General features: G+C 45.1%; 2 protein-coding genes and 1 long non-coding RNA gene across 4 annotated transcripts in view; 1 reads left to right on the top strand and 2 right to left on the bottom strand.

Moving 5' to 3' along the window:
- Nucleotides 1-1,044: 1,044 nt before the first annotated feature.
- Nucleotides 1,045-5,436, bottom strand: LOC116992784. The gene is made up of 3 exons (XR_004417107.1): nt 5,038-5,436; nt 3,539-3,662; nt 1,045-1,557 (listed from the first exon to the last, which is right to left on the bottom strand). It is a non-coding gene; the product is annotated as an uncharacterized LOC116992784 (long non-coding RNA).
- Nucleotides 5,437-6,465: 1,029 nt separating this feature from the next.
- Nucleotides 6,466-8,253, top strand: KLHL34 (kelch like family member 34). Its single transcript, XM_033053448.1, has one exon. The coding sequence runs from the start codon at nt 6,466-6,468 to the stop codon at nt 8,251-8,253; it is 1,788 nt and encodes a 595-aa protein (XP_032909339.1).
- Nucleotides 8,254-10,480: 2,227 nt separating this feature from the next.
- CNKSR2 (connector enhancer of kinase suppressor of Ras 2) overlaps nt 10,481-18,884 on the bottom strand; it is a 208,892-nt gene continuing 200,488 nt past the window's right edge. For both annotated transcript variants that reach the window (XM_033053293.2, XM_033053294.2), the window contains 2 exons: nt 15,222-15,418; nt 10,481-12,257 (listed from right to left, as the gene is read on the bottom strand). In XM_033053293.2, coding sequence (XP_032909184.1) covers nt 12,042-12,257; nt 15,222-15,418 — 413 coding nt within the window. In that variant the 3' untranslated portion in view covers nt 10,481-12,041. The remainder of the gene's footprint in view (nt 12,258-15,221; nt 15,419-18,884) is intronic.

Raw genomic sequence — 18,884 nt, 5'->3', positions numbered from 1 at the left:
AAGCCTTTGTCACACTCCAGTATGGCTTTATTCAGTCAGGAGTCATTGAGTGGAAAAAGCCCTCTAGACACCTGGTGGTTTGTCATCCATCCTTCATCCTTTGGCATGTGCAATTAACTCCAGCTGCACTTCACCCATAGGTGCTCTCCCACTCTCAAACCTGAGAGCTTGTGAGTAAGTGAAAAAGGATCAGCATGTGCATGTGCAATCCTTTCAGTCCCGAGGATAAACCTGAGTCTTACATGGCATGGAGGGACCAGGTCCCAGTCACCAGGGAATGTGGTGCTGCTGACAGTGATCACAACAATGGCAGCAGTGTACAGCCTCTAGGAACACTTGTAGTGAACAGCTGAGTGTAGACATTGGGATCTCATTATCCCATGCAGTAACAGCAGCTGATTGCACTGTAACCTTTACTTTGCTCACCAACAGTCCATGTCTTGGAGAGCATTTGCTGGAATGTGAATTATGAAATTGAAGAGGATGGTAGAGCTGAATCCTTACAGCTTATGTGAAAAGCACCTTGGTTTCAGAGACATGCAGCTGTACTTCAGCACTGCAGCTTTACTTCATCTCTGTGGTGTCTCAATACAGGGAAATGTCATTCTTCTCTTCTGTGGTCTCAGCACTGGTTGTTCCTTCATCTCTATCCCTATGAAAACTCATCCTCGCTCTGAGTAAATGCATTCAAAGAGCCCTGAACCGTGGGAGGCTAGTCCCCATTTCCTTACCTTTTCTCAGACTGGGGTGTGTACCCCAGTCCCAGGGGTTTGTGCTGGACACCCATGCCCTGTGCAGACCAGGTCAGGTGCAGGGGCAGCGCTGGGAGCTGCTGGGTGAGTGTGTCCAGCCAGGGCAGGAGGGACAGCCCAGCTCTCCTGCCAGCAGTGCCACACAGCCCAAAGCTGCAGCTGTTGCCACATGTACCCGAGCCAATTAAGGTTGGGAACCCAGTTCAACCAGTCCCAAAGTCTTTGGGTGGCAGGAATGCCACATGAGGGTCAGAAATGTTCCTTTTATAGCAGGGGGGCTTCCATACTTGCAGAAGGGACCCATGAGTAGAGCAGCTTCAGCTCGGGCTGTCCATACCCATACTGTGCACAGTCAGCAGCCAGAGATGTCTGTGAGCATCCCTGAGCTGGATGCAGAGGGAAGATGCCCCCAGGCAGGGGCTGCAGGTCCCTCTCTGCCCCAACTACAGCACAAGCAGCACTGCTTGCCCAGGGTGAAAGCCAGGGCTCAGTGCAGAGCATCTCTGGTGCCACCTGGCCACCACAGGAACAGATGAACCCTGAGCAGCGCCCCACTCTCAGCTGTGAGATGCTGTGAAAGCTATTAGTGCATCTGCTCTGAAATGGGCTCATTAAAATACACATTCTCCTTCATTATCCTGTGGCTGCAGTGCCTGACTCATCCCACTGCAGTTGCTCTGGAATGGGAACCCAAGTTAAACATTTTCCAATTTGTTTTTTATTCACCAGGGAAGCTCATGTCTAACCCACTGAGATGGCAGTGGAAGCTGGAACAACATCTGTCTTCATGGGAGGCAAACGAAACCTGAAAAAACAGGGAGAGGAAATTAATGAGGCACTGTCTGATTAAAAGTCTGTTATTTCATGCTGCCTTGCACAATTTGACACGAGATTCTTTCTTGCACAGGTGCAGTTAGTGCTGGAGTAACCCAACTGGGACATGGCCACTCCCAGCCCAGGTGTGCCAGTGGTATTTCCTCCTTTCCTCCTCCTTTCCCCCAGACCCACAGAAGAGTCCCACAGAGATCTTGCAGCAAGCTTTGGCTGGGTCCCTGCTCTGGCTCCGGACCACACTAAACCTCCCTTCTCCTCAGAGGCACTCAAAGTTTGTGCTGCCAGCACTGTGCCCAGACACAGAGCTCTCTGAGGTGGCACAAGGCTGGGAACAGGGTGCTGAGGGTTTGCAGAACCTCTCTGACAGCTGGGGCAGGCTCTGCCTTGTGCTGCCTTCCTGCTCCCCCAGCTCACAGGGACAGGGTCCTGTGGGCACCACTCTCACAGTGCTTAAAGCCACAGGCAACCCAGCCTCCCCCTGCCTAAATGGAAACCTCACAGCCTAAACCCAGCCCGTGCAAGCTGGGGACCTCCTCTTTTGCTTTTATACACAGACATGATCTCACCACACATTGCTTTTAGCTACAAGAAAATTCCTCCCTCTTACTGTTTTGCTCTTAAGGACTGCTTTGCTGGGCTAAGCATCCTTTGCTTTAAATAGATGTGCTGACCCAAATACTACTGTGAATGATTATTCAAGGATGAACAGACTGTAGTGCAAAGATTTTTACAAGACAAATCAATACAGTCTTTCTGATTAGCACTTCTAGGAAACCTGTATGGCTATACTCATTACTTGGCTCATTTTGCTGTTATTTGTTCATGTGGTACATTATCAAGCATCTGAAATATTTACTCCATTGTCCACTGGAATGCACTGATTTCATTTGGAACAAAAAAAGCCTGGTAATCCTCTGCAGTGGATTTTTGTAATGAGTATTTTACAGTAAGCCACTTGTTAGTAATGAGGCTAATATCACTTGTACAAGTCTTTATAATTTTTACTCTTAAAAAATAATTTGCAAAATTTAAAATGGTAATTCCATTGTTTACTGGCCAACATCGACCAATGGCCTCCTTGCAATATTAAACTGAACATGGCATTGCAACTTGGGCCATTTTTCAATTTTGTACAGGAAAAAAAACTTCTGCATGTGTAGAAGCCAACATCTTTCATAGCACACATCTGAATGGTTTTTTCATTTCAGATTGCCTACTGTAGTAGAGCAATCACTTCAACATAAAATATACTGAAAACCTGAAATCTAAATCTAATTTAGTGTCTAAATGATGCACATGATTAGAAATGTATTATCTATTCCCAACAAATCAGCATCATTGAAGCACTAATATTTCCCTAATTTTAAGCACCATCTAGTGAGTCAAACATTAGATCTGATCTTCCAAATTACACCTGAGGAAAATAAGATCCTGGTTTGACTGCATCCCACTCAGTGCTAGGTCTCGTGCTGAGATTTGTAAGTTAGCTGTTTAGTCACTGTCTGTTCTCTTACTAATGGACATTAAATATTCTTCCAAAGGTGCTGGAGACCTGAGCTGCTGCATGAAGATAATTTGTTTGTTGACAAAGGAGGGTCTTGGCTGAGCAGGCTCCCTAGTTAGACAAGGCTAACTGCCTGGAAGTGAAGCAGGGAAAAACCTCATTTTGGTAATGACTTTTTTTTTTTTTCCCACTCCAGAGCAGGGGACTGGAAAGAATGTAGTTTTATTTCAATTATGAGCCAAAAAAAAAAAAAAAAAAACAAAAAAACTCCAGGCAAATAAACAGCTTTATAAGGATCATGATTCTTACTACTCCTATTAACTGGCTTGCCATGAAGATGAAGTAGGTCTGAGAGGGAATAGCACAGCAAATCTGCATACAATTATAGGACCTGCTTACCTGGCACTGGTGTTAGATCAGTTCAGTTAAAGCAGTGCCAGCAACTGACCTGTATAAACAGCCACCTACGGATGGAATTCATTTGGAAAGCAAGGGGTGCACAACCTCTTGGGTTCACATGGAATCACTCAGGGCACAGGCAGGGGGGCTCAGACTGGGCCTCCTTTGGCCTCCTGAAATGACAGAAATGATAGAAGTGACAGTGGCTGGAGCTGTGCTGGTGCTGTGCACGTGCCAGCCAGACTGGAGCAGGACTGGGCAGTGCCTGGGCTGGCCTTGCTGGGGTGAGGAGAGGGCACACTGCCTTTGACTGGGAGTGCATCACTGGGAGGCAGGAGTGCCATGTGGGGGTCAGGAATATTCCCTGGCTGCTGCTGGCAGCACCCTCAGTTGGCCAAGCCACGCATTTGACCTCTCTCTGGTACATCTGGATCTGGGGGAAGCAGGATTTATTTATGTGTGCTGGGTCCCATTCAGCAGTGCCCTGGGGCTGGTGGCAGCCCAGCCCAGTTCTGTGCACAGGGTGTCTCTCCTGGTGCTGCAGCCCCAGCCCAGCCAGGCTGAGCTCTGCTGTGCTCTGTCTGCTCGGGAGGTCACACAGGGAGGGAGGCTGGCCTGGCCCACAGACACCACCTCTCTGCTGCTCTGTTCTTGGCTTTTCCCCGTTTCTCCCTGTGCATCACTTCTGGCTGTGTCAGAGCAGTTGTGGCAGCACAGGCTAAGGGCTGCTGGAGGACAAGGACTGCAGGTGAGGAGGTGATGCCAGGAGATTCATGTGCCAGAACTGCTGCAAGAACTCTCCTCAGACTCAGCCCAGGTGCAGCAGGCACAGCTCCTGTGCTCTCCTGTCTCACACCTCAGGCTCCCAGGGAAATTGTGATGGACAGTGCCCAGCTGCTATTTCAGAACAGGGGAGGTTTGTCTGCACCTCGTGGTACAGAAGTCTGGTACCTGATGGGGTTAAACTGGGAAAGCAGTGTCTCTTGGAGTGGGAGCATTTATGGCCTGGTCCCTCGTCACCAGCACTCATGAGTGCTGAGAGGTGACAGAGGTACCTGGCCTTTGGTCTCTACTTCCAAAAAGTATCAGAACTGAACCTTGGAATCAACTGCACAACTTTATTAACGCATGAAATACCTCAGAGTTGTCCCAACTTGGATGTAAGCAAAACCTCTAGGAAAAAGAAACAAACATCCCTTTTCTCCATCATCCCTACTGCCCATACTTGTGTTGCTAGCAAAGAGCAAGATCTTTTAGCAAGATTGATTTATAGTCTATAATGTCCTGATAGAAATGGATTCACCAGGAAATCAATTTTCAGAGCTACACAGCAACAAAAAAATGATGTTTTTGGAGTCCTTCCCCACAAATAGAGCAGAGCAGGTGTAGGTATCAGCCTGTTTAGCAAGACAGTTTAAGCTCACTGGAACAGTCACACAGCATGCAGAGTCCATATTAGGATCCAGTCAGCTCCAAACACTGCTCAGCTACAGGGGCAAGCCAGAATTTCATGACATCACATAAACAAATACAATAAAAAGGCTTTACCTTGGGCTTAAGCAAAAAGTGAAATTTTCCAGTCCTGTAGGATCCTTCTCTGCTCCCAAGTCTGCTGGCTCACAGTGCAGCAAAATGATCAGGCATTTATCAACCCTGGCAAGGTCTGCAAGTCCTGAGGGTTTGCTTTGAAAGAAAGGTATCAGAAGGAGATTCCTGAACACCTCCACCCAGAGTTATGCAGGGAAGAAAAAGAAGAAATAAAAACAAGCTTTAAGAGGTCAGAATGGGTAGCCTTGCCAGAGCTGCTATTTCTGGTAGAAATTAGACCCTGAAGTGCCCAGGTGAAAATCAGGGATAATCCCTGTATAAGTGCTTCTAATTGGGACAACCTGAAAGTGAGAAAGTTGGGCAAGACAGCTCTGGCCCATCCCTGGGGGCTCAGGGTTTGTTCCCAGCTGGTAACTGAGAGCACAATTATGCAAAGCCTCCTCTATAAACAGAATTTGGTTTATTATGGCTGAACTGGGGGAATCTATTTTTGTCGCCACTTTGTGCGAATGTGTTACCCTTGTGATTTCCAGCCAGGTCATTCCAAGTCAGCTGCTTTGGCTGTGGCTGTCACTGGAAGCTCCTGTCTGCCCATCCCTGGCCCCGTTTCTCTCTGGTTGGCTCCCAGGCGAGGGGGACGAGGGATGAGCCTGTGGCTATTCTGGTAGCTGTGAGCTATGGAGGTGTCACGTGAAGCAAAGAGCCAGAAATGCATGTCAAATCGAACCAGTGACTAATCATGGTATTTTGGTTGTCTTAGTGGCTGCCGGGGAAAGATTTATGGGCTCAGAAAATCTTCCCGTAATAATCCCTGGGCGCTGATTTGATCTGCAGCTGAAGCTTCCCAAGACTGTGCGGAAGGAGGACAGAAAGGGGGCTGCTGTCCCAGGGTGGTGACGTGCAAACTGACTGGAGTTCAAACTGCAAACCAGAGGAGAAAAGTCAGCGCTCTCTCCTCACCTGTGTCCGTCAGAGCCACGCACTGGCAGCCAGAGGGGATCCCTTGGATCTGCCTGTGGAGCGAGGAGGGCTGGGGGCGACGGCGGAGCAGACACGAAGGGCCATTTACTGGGATTGTCATCTAGCTCCCTCATCTGTCACCTGATGGGCAGCCAAGCAAGTGCTCGCCACAACTGTGGACTCTTCATCCTTGTGCAACTTGTGGAGGCAAGAAAAGTAAGCATCCTACAGCTGATATGACAATAACTATTTGTTCTATAAAGGAATGAATTGAATTCACTACAAATCTACTAACTGTCCCCCTATGCCAGGCAAGAGACTGACTTGGTTTTTTCGGGTTGGGCTTTTCTCTAACAGCTGGAGGTCTGCTGGGTATTCAAGCAATGGCTGTTGAGTAAGGCAGCTGTTTCAATATCTAATTCCATTTTAGCACTAATAGCTCAAGGGGAAAGCATTGCATTGTCTGCCATGAGCTACTTCCTGTCCTACTGCAAAGCACACTGCACCGCCGTGCTCGCCCAATACCAGAGCCTGAGATCAGAGGGCTTTCTCTGTGACATTTTGCTGAAAGTGAAAGAAAACGAGTTTCCTGCACACAAGTCCTTGTTGGCATGCTCCAGCGACTACTTCCGAGCCATGTTCAAAAGCTATACCCAAGAGTCTAAAGCCAGTGTCATTCACCTACAAGTTGTCTCACCCACCGGGCTCCAGCACATCCTGGATTTCATTTACACATCCTTGCTGCCCCTTTCCTTTGAAAGCCTGGAGGATACCTTGGAAGCTGCAAGCTACTTACAAGTGACTGATGCTATCGGCTTGTGCAATCAGTACTTAGTTAACAATCTTGCCTTGGAAAACTGCTGCTTCTCTGCCAACGTGGCCAGGAAGTTCTACCTGCCAGATGCCCTAGCAGCCACAGAAAAATACATTATCAAAAATATCTGGAAGCTGCTGGACTTGGATTTGCCAGGACTTCTCGAGCTGAACTTCAGGTCTTTGCTAGCCGTGATTCAATCACCAGATCTCCCCATGGTGGAAGAATGCCGCCTGTTGAATCTTGTTCTGCTGTGGTTGAAGCACGATAAATCCAGGCTGGATCATGCAAGCAGCCTTTTAGAGCACATAAGATATGGTCTCATCCCAGTGGAAGAGCTGAGAAAAACCTACACTCAGTCAGAAGTGTCCCTCTCACCAGGTATTAAGTGCTCGATCATAAAAGCAATAAATTATCACACATCTGTATTCAAACAGCCTGTCCTGCAGGATAAGTCCACCACACTGAGGAACCAGAAAACTCGGATTATTCTGCTGGGGGGAGGCACAGCAAGCGAGGGGCTCATCACCGACGTGGTGGCCTTCGATGTTTACAATCACAAATGGAGAACCCTCACACAGCTGCAGGACAGAGTGCAGAACCACAGTGTGTGTGTGGTGGGGAACTTCCTCTACGTCCTGGGTGGGGAAATACAAAGTGGTGCCCCGGGAGATGCTAAAATTGGACAGACCTTATTGGTTACAAACAAGGTCCATCGGTATGATCCAAGATTTAACACATGGACCCAAATCACAGGCATGCTGGAAAAGAGATGCCAGTTTTCTTGCTGTGTCCTAGGCAAGGATATCTTTGCCATTGGTGGAAGGGGCGAGGACGGATCGCTGCATTCATCTGTGGAAGTCTATGACATCAGCAGGGATAGATGGACGAAGGCCAGGGAATTGCCATGCAGGATACATGGCCATGCCAGTGCTGTTTGCAAGAACACCATATACATCTCTGGGGGCAAGTACTCGGCCCCAGCCAGCACAAGCAATGACGTTTATTCTCTGAGCTCACTTGAAGGGCAGTGGGTGAAACGTGCCCCAATGAGCATTGCTCGGTTTGGGCATCAGATGGCAACAATCAGGGGATCCATATTCACCTTTCTGGGACTGTATGAACCTTTCTCTGAAATAGAAAGGTATGACCCCGATCAAAACCAATGGACTCGGTTAAGACCACTGGTCTACGATCGATTCTCCTACGGCCTGGCAGTGGTAGAGGAAACAGCTCTTCTTATTGGGGGGAAGAAATGGCAAAACTCGCTGGAGGTGTCCACGCAAGACGTGGTTGGCTATGACATTGACAATGATGGCTGGGAAGAGATCTGCAAGGCCCCTCTGCCGTGGTGTGGGCTGCAGTGCGCCGTGCTCCAGCTCTCTGAGGTGCCCGAAGAGCAGGACAGTGACAGCCAGCACAAGAAGCTGCCCAGTTGCTGAGCTGCCATGCTGGGAACAGCCCTGCCAGGAGATGAACTGCCATGCTGGGAACAGCCATGCCAGGAGATGGACTGCCGTGCTGGGAACAGCCCTGCCAGGAGATCAACTGCCATGCTGGGAACAGCCATGCCAGGAGATGGACTGCCATGCTGGGAACAGCCATGCCAGGAGATGGACTGCCATGCTGGGAACAGCTATGCCAGGAGGTGAGCTGCCATGCTGGGAACAGCCATGCCAGGAGATCAACTGCCATGCTGGGAACAGCCCTGCCAGGAGATGGACTGCCATGCTGGGAACAGCCATGCCAGGAGATGAGCTGCCGTGCTGGGAACAGCCATCCCAGGAGATGAGCCAGCAGGGCAGACCTGGAGAAAAAGGAAATTTCACTGGCACTGAATGTGAGAGTGGAAGTTTTGCTTGGATAAGCCAAATACTTGGTGGAAACAGGCAAGAAAATCTGGCTCCAGCACAGGAAACACATCTAGGATTTATAAAGCTGGAAGCTGATCTCACTGAGCAAGGATGTAGGAAGTAGCACTTTTAGAGTGAGAACTGTAATCCTTGACTTTTGGATAATACCTAGATAGCAATTAGTAGGTGTTGCAAGTTGGATTTTTCAAATATTAAAAAATTTAATCCATCTTTTCTGCTTTCTTAATCAGAGGTAATTCTCCCAGCTGGTAAGTGCTACTGAGTTTTTATGCTATGGCTAAGCAAAAGGAAAGAGAGCTGTATAAAGACTAGAAAATTCATGCCTAGAAGAATTAGTAGCAAGTATTGCCAAGGAAAAGGTATTATTTGATATACTAGGCAAGAATGTCTTAGCTAACCAGCATGAAATTACTGCACAGAAGACATGGACTTTTCACTCCATAGACTCAGCTACAGCTGAAAGTTAAAACAGTGTTGGTTTGATAGAAGGCATTTCTCTCTCATGGCCTTTGTTGTCGAACACTTCCAGATGTTTGTTTTAAAGATGCACACTACTGGTGGTGCACATTTCTTTTGTATCCAGACCCTGTGTTAGCTTAGATGAATGGGCACCCTTATATTTAGCCTCCAAGCAGCTTCTTACAGGAGTGACAAGCTGTTCCTGATGCCTTGGCATTTACCTTGGCACCATTCCCTGTTTTATCACACCTTTTCATATGGGTAAAACGCTTTGGTGCTGTTGAATTGCTACATGAGAGAACCCTGCAGTCAACAAAGGCTTACTTCCATCAAAGAGTGCAAAAGGAAGGGAGGTAATTGAAGGTTTTCAGAAGTCTTTACTCAGTGCCTGCCTACATACAAATCAGCAATAGTGTCACTCCCTGTTGGCCAGTGTTTAAGTCATGCAGGGGTACTTTAAGATATATGGATATGTGAAATGCAGACAAAATGGTCAGATGCCACAGAATCAATCTGGTATGGTAAAGTGAATCTTGAGCCATAAATGTTCATTTAAAAGCTAAATTTATTGTACTTTATTTTACAGTGTTCCCTTTCTAGGCTGAAGTTAATACAATAAAAATATATATAGAAGAACATTTAATAGTCTTAAAAGAAGGCAGCACAATGGAGAGGACACATGTTCTTTGTCACTAGACTAGCTTAAAAAACTGTAATGTTTAATTTTCACCTTTAAAGCAATCAAGCTAACTTTACTAATGTAAAGTGCAGGCAGAATGGCTGTTGCATAGCAACAGATCTAAGTCTTCTGAACTGCCTTGGTTTTGACAAGGAATCAACTACACAGTGTGCATATACATCCATCAGATATAAAGAGTTTTTCATATGAATATATTTACTTTTGGTCCAGTAAAACAATAGCAAGAGAATCTAAATGCTTGGAACAATAGCACAATCCATTTCAAGTCAAGCATTTTTAAAGAGAAATTTACAAAAACCTCACAAATTTAATATACAAGTCAGTACCCATGCAGTAAATAAATGTCCAGTTTATACAAACAATATTCCTCTAATAGTACAAATCTTACACTGGATCCAGAATTCTATACAAACGTTAGTACATGATTTGTCATCCATACAACTTGAATATAGGATTACTGAAAATGGGCTACAGAAAGGCCACTCTTCTGTACAGTTGTGCAAAATCTGCAGAACATTTGCAATCCAAATGCAATAACAAGATAGAAAATGAGGGGTAGAAAGAGGAAAAGAAAGAAAAAGAGAAAGGGAAATGAGAGAAAAAGGGGAGAAAGAAAGAAAGAGAGAGAGAGAAATAAAGAAGGAAGAAAGAAAGAGAAAGAAAGAGAGAGAGAAAGAAAGAAAGGAAGGAATAAGGAGAGAAAATAAATCTGTCCATTCTTTCCTTCATCCCTTCATGGATATAACTGCCAGGCAATATCAGAGTTCATAAAGTTTAAAGTACATTCACTGAGCTGTACAGGCAATAGTCTCAAGCTGGTTAAGAGTACAACTCACTAAAGTATAAAGGAGGCTTTTCCTTTCCACATGAGCATTATTAAATCATGTCATGAGTCCTAACTTACCAGCAAAATGCTGAAGAGGAGCAGAAATATTTTGTCATGCTCTTGACATTTTCCAAAACCAAGCCCATAAAAAGTAAATAAATGATTTAATAATTCCCTCCCACTATTATTTCAGGCATGTGCCTAACTCTAAGGAGCTATTTCCCTTCATATTCACGGGGTTGTCTTCAGCAGATAACAAATATTATGGAAGTTTAAAACATTTTAATTGGCTTGTGAACTCAGCAGAACCCAGAGACATCCCTTCCCCTTCAAAAGCAAACCAGAGGCTTTTTTACTCCTCAGTTATTTTTCAGGTTCTGTGCTCAGCTCTGCTCTCATCACACATTATCCCTGCATACAATACAGCCAAACTTCACAGCTCAGAAAACACATAGGAAACGACTTGAAAAATCCTATTCACTCCTTTTCTATTGTGGGAATCTTCAAAGCATCTCAGATTTGAAGCATTTCACTGGAAACCTTTTCCACTGTTGCTTTTCTAGACTAAAGAAAAGCTGCTACCAAGGTAAAGGCTACATTTTCTCTTTTGCAAAATCTGCACATTATACTGATATCTTCAGTGCAAAAGCATCATCAATCACAGTACCATGACTAATTTTTTTTTTAATCAACCTAATGTGATTAAGAGACAACACACAATTTGCTCTTAATTACAATACAAGCCAGCATCCCTTTCCTCTGGTGGTAAACCTTAGCAACAGGCTTTAAAAAAGCACAATGAAATAAGACCTAACCTTTTGACACTTAAATTCACATTAGTCATTTTTTTGTCTGCCGATTTTCACCCTTTTATGTGTTTGACAAAACTAAAACACAACCACTGCATTAAACTTTTTCCCTGTTATTTAAGAAAACTTATCGAGTTTCTCATGAAATATAAAAATTGGTTTTCTCTCACCACCAAAATAGTACCTGCACTCCAGAAATGCAATGCAATACTGGAATTATATAATATAAAATATCATTGTAAAACTGACCTTTGATAACAAAAGCTTCAGCATGTGGAACTTCCCGCATGAAGGCCAAAGTCTTCCAAAAATGCTTTTAAATCCTTTTCTTCAATAGCTAAAGATCATGTTTTTTAATTCACAGAAGGTAAACACAAGCAGAGCATTGGTAGCATACAAAATATACAAATCCTCATTAAAGTATCGTTGATCATTGAAGGTTTCACACAGCTGAGTAACATTAAAATATAATTTACTAGAGCTCTCACATATTGATATAAAAACTACTTTATGCACTTAAGTAAAGGGCTGGAGTGTAGCAAATGGACAGAAAGAGAGACTTTCATACATGTGTTTCTATGTAAGAGTGAGTGTGTGCTAACGAGGCTAGAAGTGCTTCAACCTCAGACGAGCCACTGACAGAGTCCCTCCGGGGGCTGCTTTCATAGATGTTCATGAAGAGATCAAGGTACATTTGTTTCCATTCTTGAAAGTCTCTAGACGTCAAAGCTGGATTATCCAGAACTTTATCTATAATGGCTACTTCTCCTTCCCTGGCCTGTGAGAGAAAAGGAACAAGCAAAGAGTTAATGCAAGTGATGGGTCACCGGCAAAATCAAGAAGGAGACAATGGGGGGTACAAACTCAAGCCTCAGAGCCCTTGAAAGCACAGGGACTATCTGCTCTATGAGCACTCACAAAAGAGCCCTTTCTACACGGTGTCACAGATTCCCCTGTGGCACCTGGGCTTCCCTCGCCTTGTCCAGAGCCCTCAGTAAGAGTCCCTATTCCCCCACCTGCCCTCTTGCTCAGCCCCAGAAAAAGCAAGCCCTATACTATTAGCTGCTTGCATTTCTCAGGATGGATTTCACACAACAAAGTGCCATCTGTTTGCTCTTGATCAGCACCAGAGATGCTGCGTGGGTGTGGGGACACAGACACACACACGGCCTCTTCAGCAGGCTTGGCATGGGGACACCTGGGCATGGGGACACCTGAGCTCTGCACTGCAAAGCCTTCTGCAAGGAGTCCCATGGCAATGACAACTCATCTTCACTACAGATCAGCTGCATGCATGGGCTGGCTGGCTGCTACCTCTCCTACCACCAGTGTGGCAAGAAGGCAGAAAAGGGAAAATGTAACGTAGCTGCTGGTACCTCCTCATGCCATCGAGGCAGGGAAGTGCCTGTACCATAACCCCTCCCTGGAGATTGGTTCATGGAGCTGAGGGTCACAGTAAGCCTCAGATGTACCCACAGCCACTCATGGTTTTGAAGGTGGCAGAGGCTGGATGCCACAGCCATAATCCTTGGAAGCACAGCTAACACACGGGATTGCAGCACTGCTCCTCAGCACCACCAGCAAGCTCCTGCGAGATGGGTTTCACACTCACGGCTAACTCACATTTTCCATGGCCATAGTATGGGTATGCTAAATCCTTCTCAGTAGCATGGCAAGGGGAAAAATCAAGCTGTGTATGATGGGACACACCAGAAGGGTCAGAGTTATCATCCATAGGCAGTGCTTTCATTGCTGTGCAAACAATAGCAAATAAACACTATCTGCTAGAATACTCATTTCCAGAAAGAGAGGGCAAGCTGAGAATAAGCTATGGAAAAGAAACCATGGGAATTCCTGATCACCAGATCTCTGCTTGAGCTACCATAACTTACTTCTCACAGAATGTGGCTGGTCCCTGCACTACCAGCCAGGCAGTTCATACTCAATGACAGGATAATCATTTTGTGTTTTCACAGGAAAGAGAGCACAGGGATCTTTCATTAATGACTTAGAAGATAGGACACCAAGAGCTAGAAGCAGTTCGGGGGACTGTCTCTGGATATTGTTGTGTAGGATAAAATTCAAGGAGAGTTCAGAATATCAGTGCCAACAGGCCAGAGCAATTGGCTGCATTCAGGAAGGAGAAATCAAAGGCACTGATAAAAAGAAGACTAATTGATTAGGTAATAGCAGTAGCTACTGGTTGCTAACAGTTGCCAATAGCGTGGCAGAGGTGGAGCTCTGTAATGCAGCCAGTCACAAGGTACCATGATGTCCCTGCAAACCAAGCACGTCTCTACATGCTGCTCCATGACAAAACAGTTATTTGTCTTTGCTCCTTGCTGCCATTGCATTTTCCATTACTGGTCTCATGTACATACATTTACACCAATCACAGGCCAAACAAGAGTGCTGACAGGCTTAGAAAATATGGCTCACGGACAGAGAACCAAAAAATTGTGTTTGCTTGGTCCAAAGGAAAGACGTTCCAGAGAAGCACAAAAACAGGCACCTGCTGGATCAAGCAGCTGTGCTGTTTTTGGACTTCCCTGAAGGAAAGCAATTTCATTTGCAGGAAGCCATTGGTATAAAATATCTCAGGTATCAATAACCACTAACAAGAGACAATTCAGCATGGCAGCAGGCTGCTGATGCTGAACCACACCTGTGGGGTGTGACCCCACTGTGGTACAAAACCACAACTTGGCGTGAACATCCTGCCACCCTGATGTGTGTGAGAGCACTGTGATTTTGTTCCAGTTTCTCATGCTTGCAGAAGTCATGGACAGCTGTGAATGTTGCCCTTTTTTGCCACCCTTCAATTCTGCAAAGACTTGCATACCAAGATAATAATGCAGGTTGCCTTCAAGAAGATGATACAGTACAGGAAGTTCAGCACATGTAGGATTTTTTTTTCCAGGATGGGAGCCCCACAACATGAAAATAATATTGTTTAAATGCTTCTCTAGGTGATAGAAAACTAAATTAATTAATGTTGATAAAGCCCTCTTTGATGAAAGCTGTTACAAAATGCACTGTACAATTATCTGGTGACCTAAAATGTGGTAATTTAATATAGTTAACAGGGTCCCTGAGGAAATACAGCATATTGTTTGCTGAAATCTCTATCAGGACAGAACTGAAACTGCTGCATCAAACAAAGGAAGCCAACAAGGAGGCTAAATGAGCTGTGGTACGTTTAAATTACCATTAAAATTTTCAAATCTATCATTAACACTACTTATTTAATCAATCTTACTGATTAAAGATAATGATCCTATCAGTTTACACAGAAAGCAAGCACACAATTTCCTCCTGGACCAGCTCATCAATTAGAAAACAATCAAGTGTTGCAAGAGATACTGCTCCCTTCTGAAGGCTGGCTTTGCTTGACTTTAGACTTTGGCAATTACAAAATGAATGTGTTTTGGTAAATCAAAATGTTCAGGGACAAAAAAAGGGATTAAGGTTTCCTCCAATAATTTGGTGTCAACTTCAATTAAATTAGCTAGAGGAGGAGTAGCTGATTGAAATTTAATACAAGAAAATAATCAAAACTGATCCCTTCACTTTGACTGCTCTCCCAGGCAAATTTTTCTCTGCTTTTCAAGCAGTGCTCCCCCAAGTCTCCCTTGTTTGCACACTGGCTCAGCCTGGACTCCAGCTGCACACAAAAATCTCTGATTACAACACAGCCCCATCCAACCCTGGGGCAGGATTTTCTCTCCCTGTTTTATCTCACCTTTAAAGTGCTTTTCAGAATTCGCAGCTGGTGCAGTTTCTCATTGACTACTGGATCGCTACATCTCTTTATAAAAGATTTCTTATATTCCAGCTTAGTGGAAATCCGGTGTTCTCCTAAAGGAGACAGGCTGGCCTGCTCCAAGGCTCTGTACAAATCTTGCAAGGAGTCTGCTGTTTTTTCCTCTATAGTTTCAACTGTAATGAGACAAAGGGGAAAACAAAAAAAGGAGGAAAAAATAGAGAAAGCACAGTGTATCATTAATGTGATTGCATGAAGACCTATCAAAAACCTTTGCAAAATGCTTTAACAGATTTAACTAGACCATAAAGAGAATATTTCACACTTCCTAAGTTCCACAAAAGAGTGCTGTTCCTTCTTGCTATTGCCTTCAGAAGAAAGGGAGAAAAACTTTCAAGAATGTAAATCTTGACATGCAGAGGAAGAGGGAAAAAAGAGAAACAGTGCAAGATGCAGTAATATCAGAGTGACTTACTACCAGAAATCAGATTTCTGGTATTGCAGTTACATAGTTCTGGTGACTTCCTGGTTACAAGGAGAGGAAGCCCTGGAAGCATCCTGCTACGGAACCCATCAGGGATCACATCTGGGACTGAAAGCGCTGATGGCAGCACTCAAGAATGATGGTGGCCCTGGAATGACATGTCCTTTTCCCTCCTAGGAAAGTCCACTTATTTTTGTCTCTTATTTTTGATACTCAGCTGTACTTCAATAGTCAGCAATGCTGTCACTTATGCTAGTCTGTTACTTTACTATTATCTAAAGGTTTAGCAGCTGACTAGAGACTTAATATAAGAGCACAACCATGGCAGCATGGCAAATGAAAAATTAGCTGTTTGCACTCTAGTTTGGTTTTAAAAAACTAATATTTATTATATATTGTATCAAAATACATAAATATGACAAGTATTTATTTATTATAGGTTGAAAATATTTGTTCTAACTAGTAATGAAAGCATTTAAAAAGAAAAAAATAAAAAATATAAAGGTTTTGTTTCTTTAAAAACAAAACCAAGCAAAAGCTGGGGATGAAGTGTTACTCTGATATGAGCATTTGAAATGCTTCATTTAGAAAACATCAAACCACTTCAACCTTTCACACAATGTTTCCCAGAGGAAACTCTTTGGACTCCCTACAAGCTTTGCAAGCACCAGTGCAGTCAGGATCAGCAGCGTGGGGATCAGGATTAGGCAGGGCAGCGCTTGGGACAGTGCTAGCTGTGTCCCTTAGCTCTGTCCCTGCTGTCCCTTGCACACTGACACACACACACACACACGTTCCTGCAGCAGCCAGACACTGCCTGTGGTTGCTTGCAGAGCCCTTGGGATCCCCCAGCCAGTCTGGGTTTCCCAGTGGTGCCTGTTTTCCTGGTTCAAGGTGCCTGTGTCCTCAAGAGCCTTTCCTAGAAGCTCTTGTAGGAAGGCTGCTTGGTGCCAAGCATTAGCTTTACCCTGTGACTGACCCTGCTCCAAGACAGTCACTTCCACTGGCTCAAAGTTTACCACATTTAAAGTAGCCTTAAGAAAAGAACCTCAGTGTCCTCAGTGATTAGAGGGATTTTTATCAGTCACCAAGAGAGAAGACAGTTTGTGTTTAGAAGTGACATTTTTAGTCCATCAAGAGCTACCTGAGGCCACATCCCATCTGAGCCCATACTATGCAGTAGGGCAGCAGCTCTCCTCAGGCTCAGGCAAGAACTCCAGAAACACAAATCTCCTCACCCCATCACAAAAAGTGTTTGCATTTGTACAGACCTTTCTACCATACAAGAATTTTACAATTGGCAACTAATCTAGCTTCATCTCTCCTCAGTTTATTCCTTTGCCCTTTTAGAGGACAGCTGTTTTTACAGCACACTTTTAAATTTTTTTTAAAGAGACATGCAAGTGAAGAAGGGTTGGAGACTTTATCAATGGAAGTATTTTGAGTCTGCATAGAGCTCCCTAAATCATCCCATCCTGTGCTACCCTGCTTGGTGAGCTGGGTTCATCACTTCAATGGTGGCCAGGACTGAAATAAAAATTAGATGCTTTTCTCTTTCTTGTAATTTTCTTTCTTATTAAAACATCTAATGGGCTAAAAGACAAAACTTTCAGTAGCTGAATAATTACAATGGTTAAAATATTTTGTGGTCTTGATTTTATACTTTCTTAAGAAGCCTATGCAGCAATGAGATCAGAAGTTTGGGATCTCTGTCAGTTCCTGTTGCTGAATGCTGATGCCCACCAGTCTGACAGCTGTGGAAGGGGGTGATTTGCTAAGGGACAAAGGGAAAGCTCCCTCCTGGTCTGACACAGGAGTATTTGACACCTGTTTCTCTCTCTCTCTCTATCTCTCTTTCCTCCTCATCTCTTGCTATGCAAGACAAAAGGGATCTTCCCTCAGGTATCTCTTCCCCAGCAGCATTGCCAAGGTTGCACTGAGGGGATCAGGACAGGGATGGCTTGCTGAAGAAGCAGGCCAGCACTTCGACTCCACACCATCTACGTTTACTTTGCCAGAGTGATCTAGAGCCTGGATTGGCAACCAGCCACCACATCCAGGCTTGCCCATGGCTTCCTAACACACAGAAACTCCCCACCAAAGCAAAATACAGCATTTGAGTTCAACCTAAGGCTCAATACTGAATGACAAGTGCCTCTAATGAACCTGGACAGCAGCATGGCCTCTGTGAGTACAAACCCTGTGCCAGGGGGCTTGTCCTGCCCTCCCCCCCACACTGCTGGCCTGGGATCTGCATGGCTGGTGCTCCTCAGGGCTCATCCCCTGGGACAGCACCCACTGCTCAGTCTGACACCAGACTGCTACCCTGAATGGGAACAGCTCTGGGACTGCCCAGGAGAGGCACAGCACTGTGGGGCAGCACTCAGGCTGGGTTGGGCAGCACAACACTGACAGAAGCTCCCGGGAACACATCAGCCTTCACCTCCACATGGCTGGGGCTGCCTCCCCCACACCCTGCCACTGACTCGGTGATGTCACCAGGAGCAGCACGACAAAAAGGGGACAGGATTTCCCAAAGAGGAAAGATGAGGGAAGAAAAACAAGTCCCTTAAATGCCTTGCTGCTGCTGAGGCTGGGAAAGCTCTAAAGAGGGCAAGGTGCCTTGTTCACCCATGGTGGGGGAGAGGGCAGTGGGCGTCACACAAACACATCCCAAGCCCTTAATATTTTCCAGAGAAATGCTGAAGGTGGTGCTGCTGCTCTCAATGGCTCTCAGTAGGCGGGAATGAGATTACACACACATCTCCCCTCCCTCAGCCTTCTGCTAGAGCCTTTGATTGATTTCCTGTAGGTGTTGGTGAAACCCTTGGCACCATAAAGCATCTGAGGTATTCTGTTAGATACAGAGCTGAGCTTAACACATATTTTCTTTTTTAAAGTTGGTGGATTTGTATGCAAGTCATGCTGTTACAACATGGCTGTCTCGTTAAGGAAGAATAAAACCTCTGGTAATGCTTTGTTTAAGTAGAAAATGTGGTCTAATAGGATTTGCAGGTGACCTCAGACCAGCAGCCAACACAAGTTGTTTTTCACACTCATTCAGCTGCAGAATTGCAGGGTGCATCTTTCCTGTTTCTCTGAATGCCCTGCCAGATTGCAGTTTCCACATACTGCTGAAAAGCAGGATCTCTTCTCTG

This window comes from Catharus ustulatus, chromosome 2 (genome assembly GCF_009819885.2).
Source record: "Catharus ustulatus isolate bCatUst1 chromosome 2, bCatUst1.pri.v2, whole genome shotgun sequence".
NCBI classification, from domain to species: Eukaryota; Metazoa; Chordata; class Aves; order Passeriformes; family Turdidae; genus Catharus; species Catharus ustulatus.
The sequence above is the reverse complement of the archived record's forward strand: the minus strand, read 5'-3'. Positions and strand labels throughout refer to the sequence as shown.

Coding starts and splice junctions, on each gene's coding strand:
- KLHL34 (XM_033053448.1), top strand. CDS start 6,466: ATGAGCTACTTCCTGTCCTACTGCAAAGCACACTGCACCGCCGTGCTC.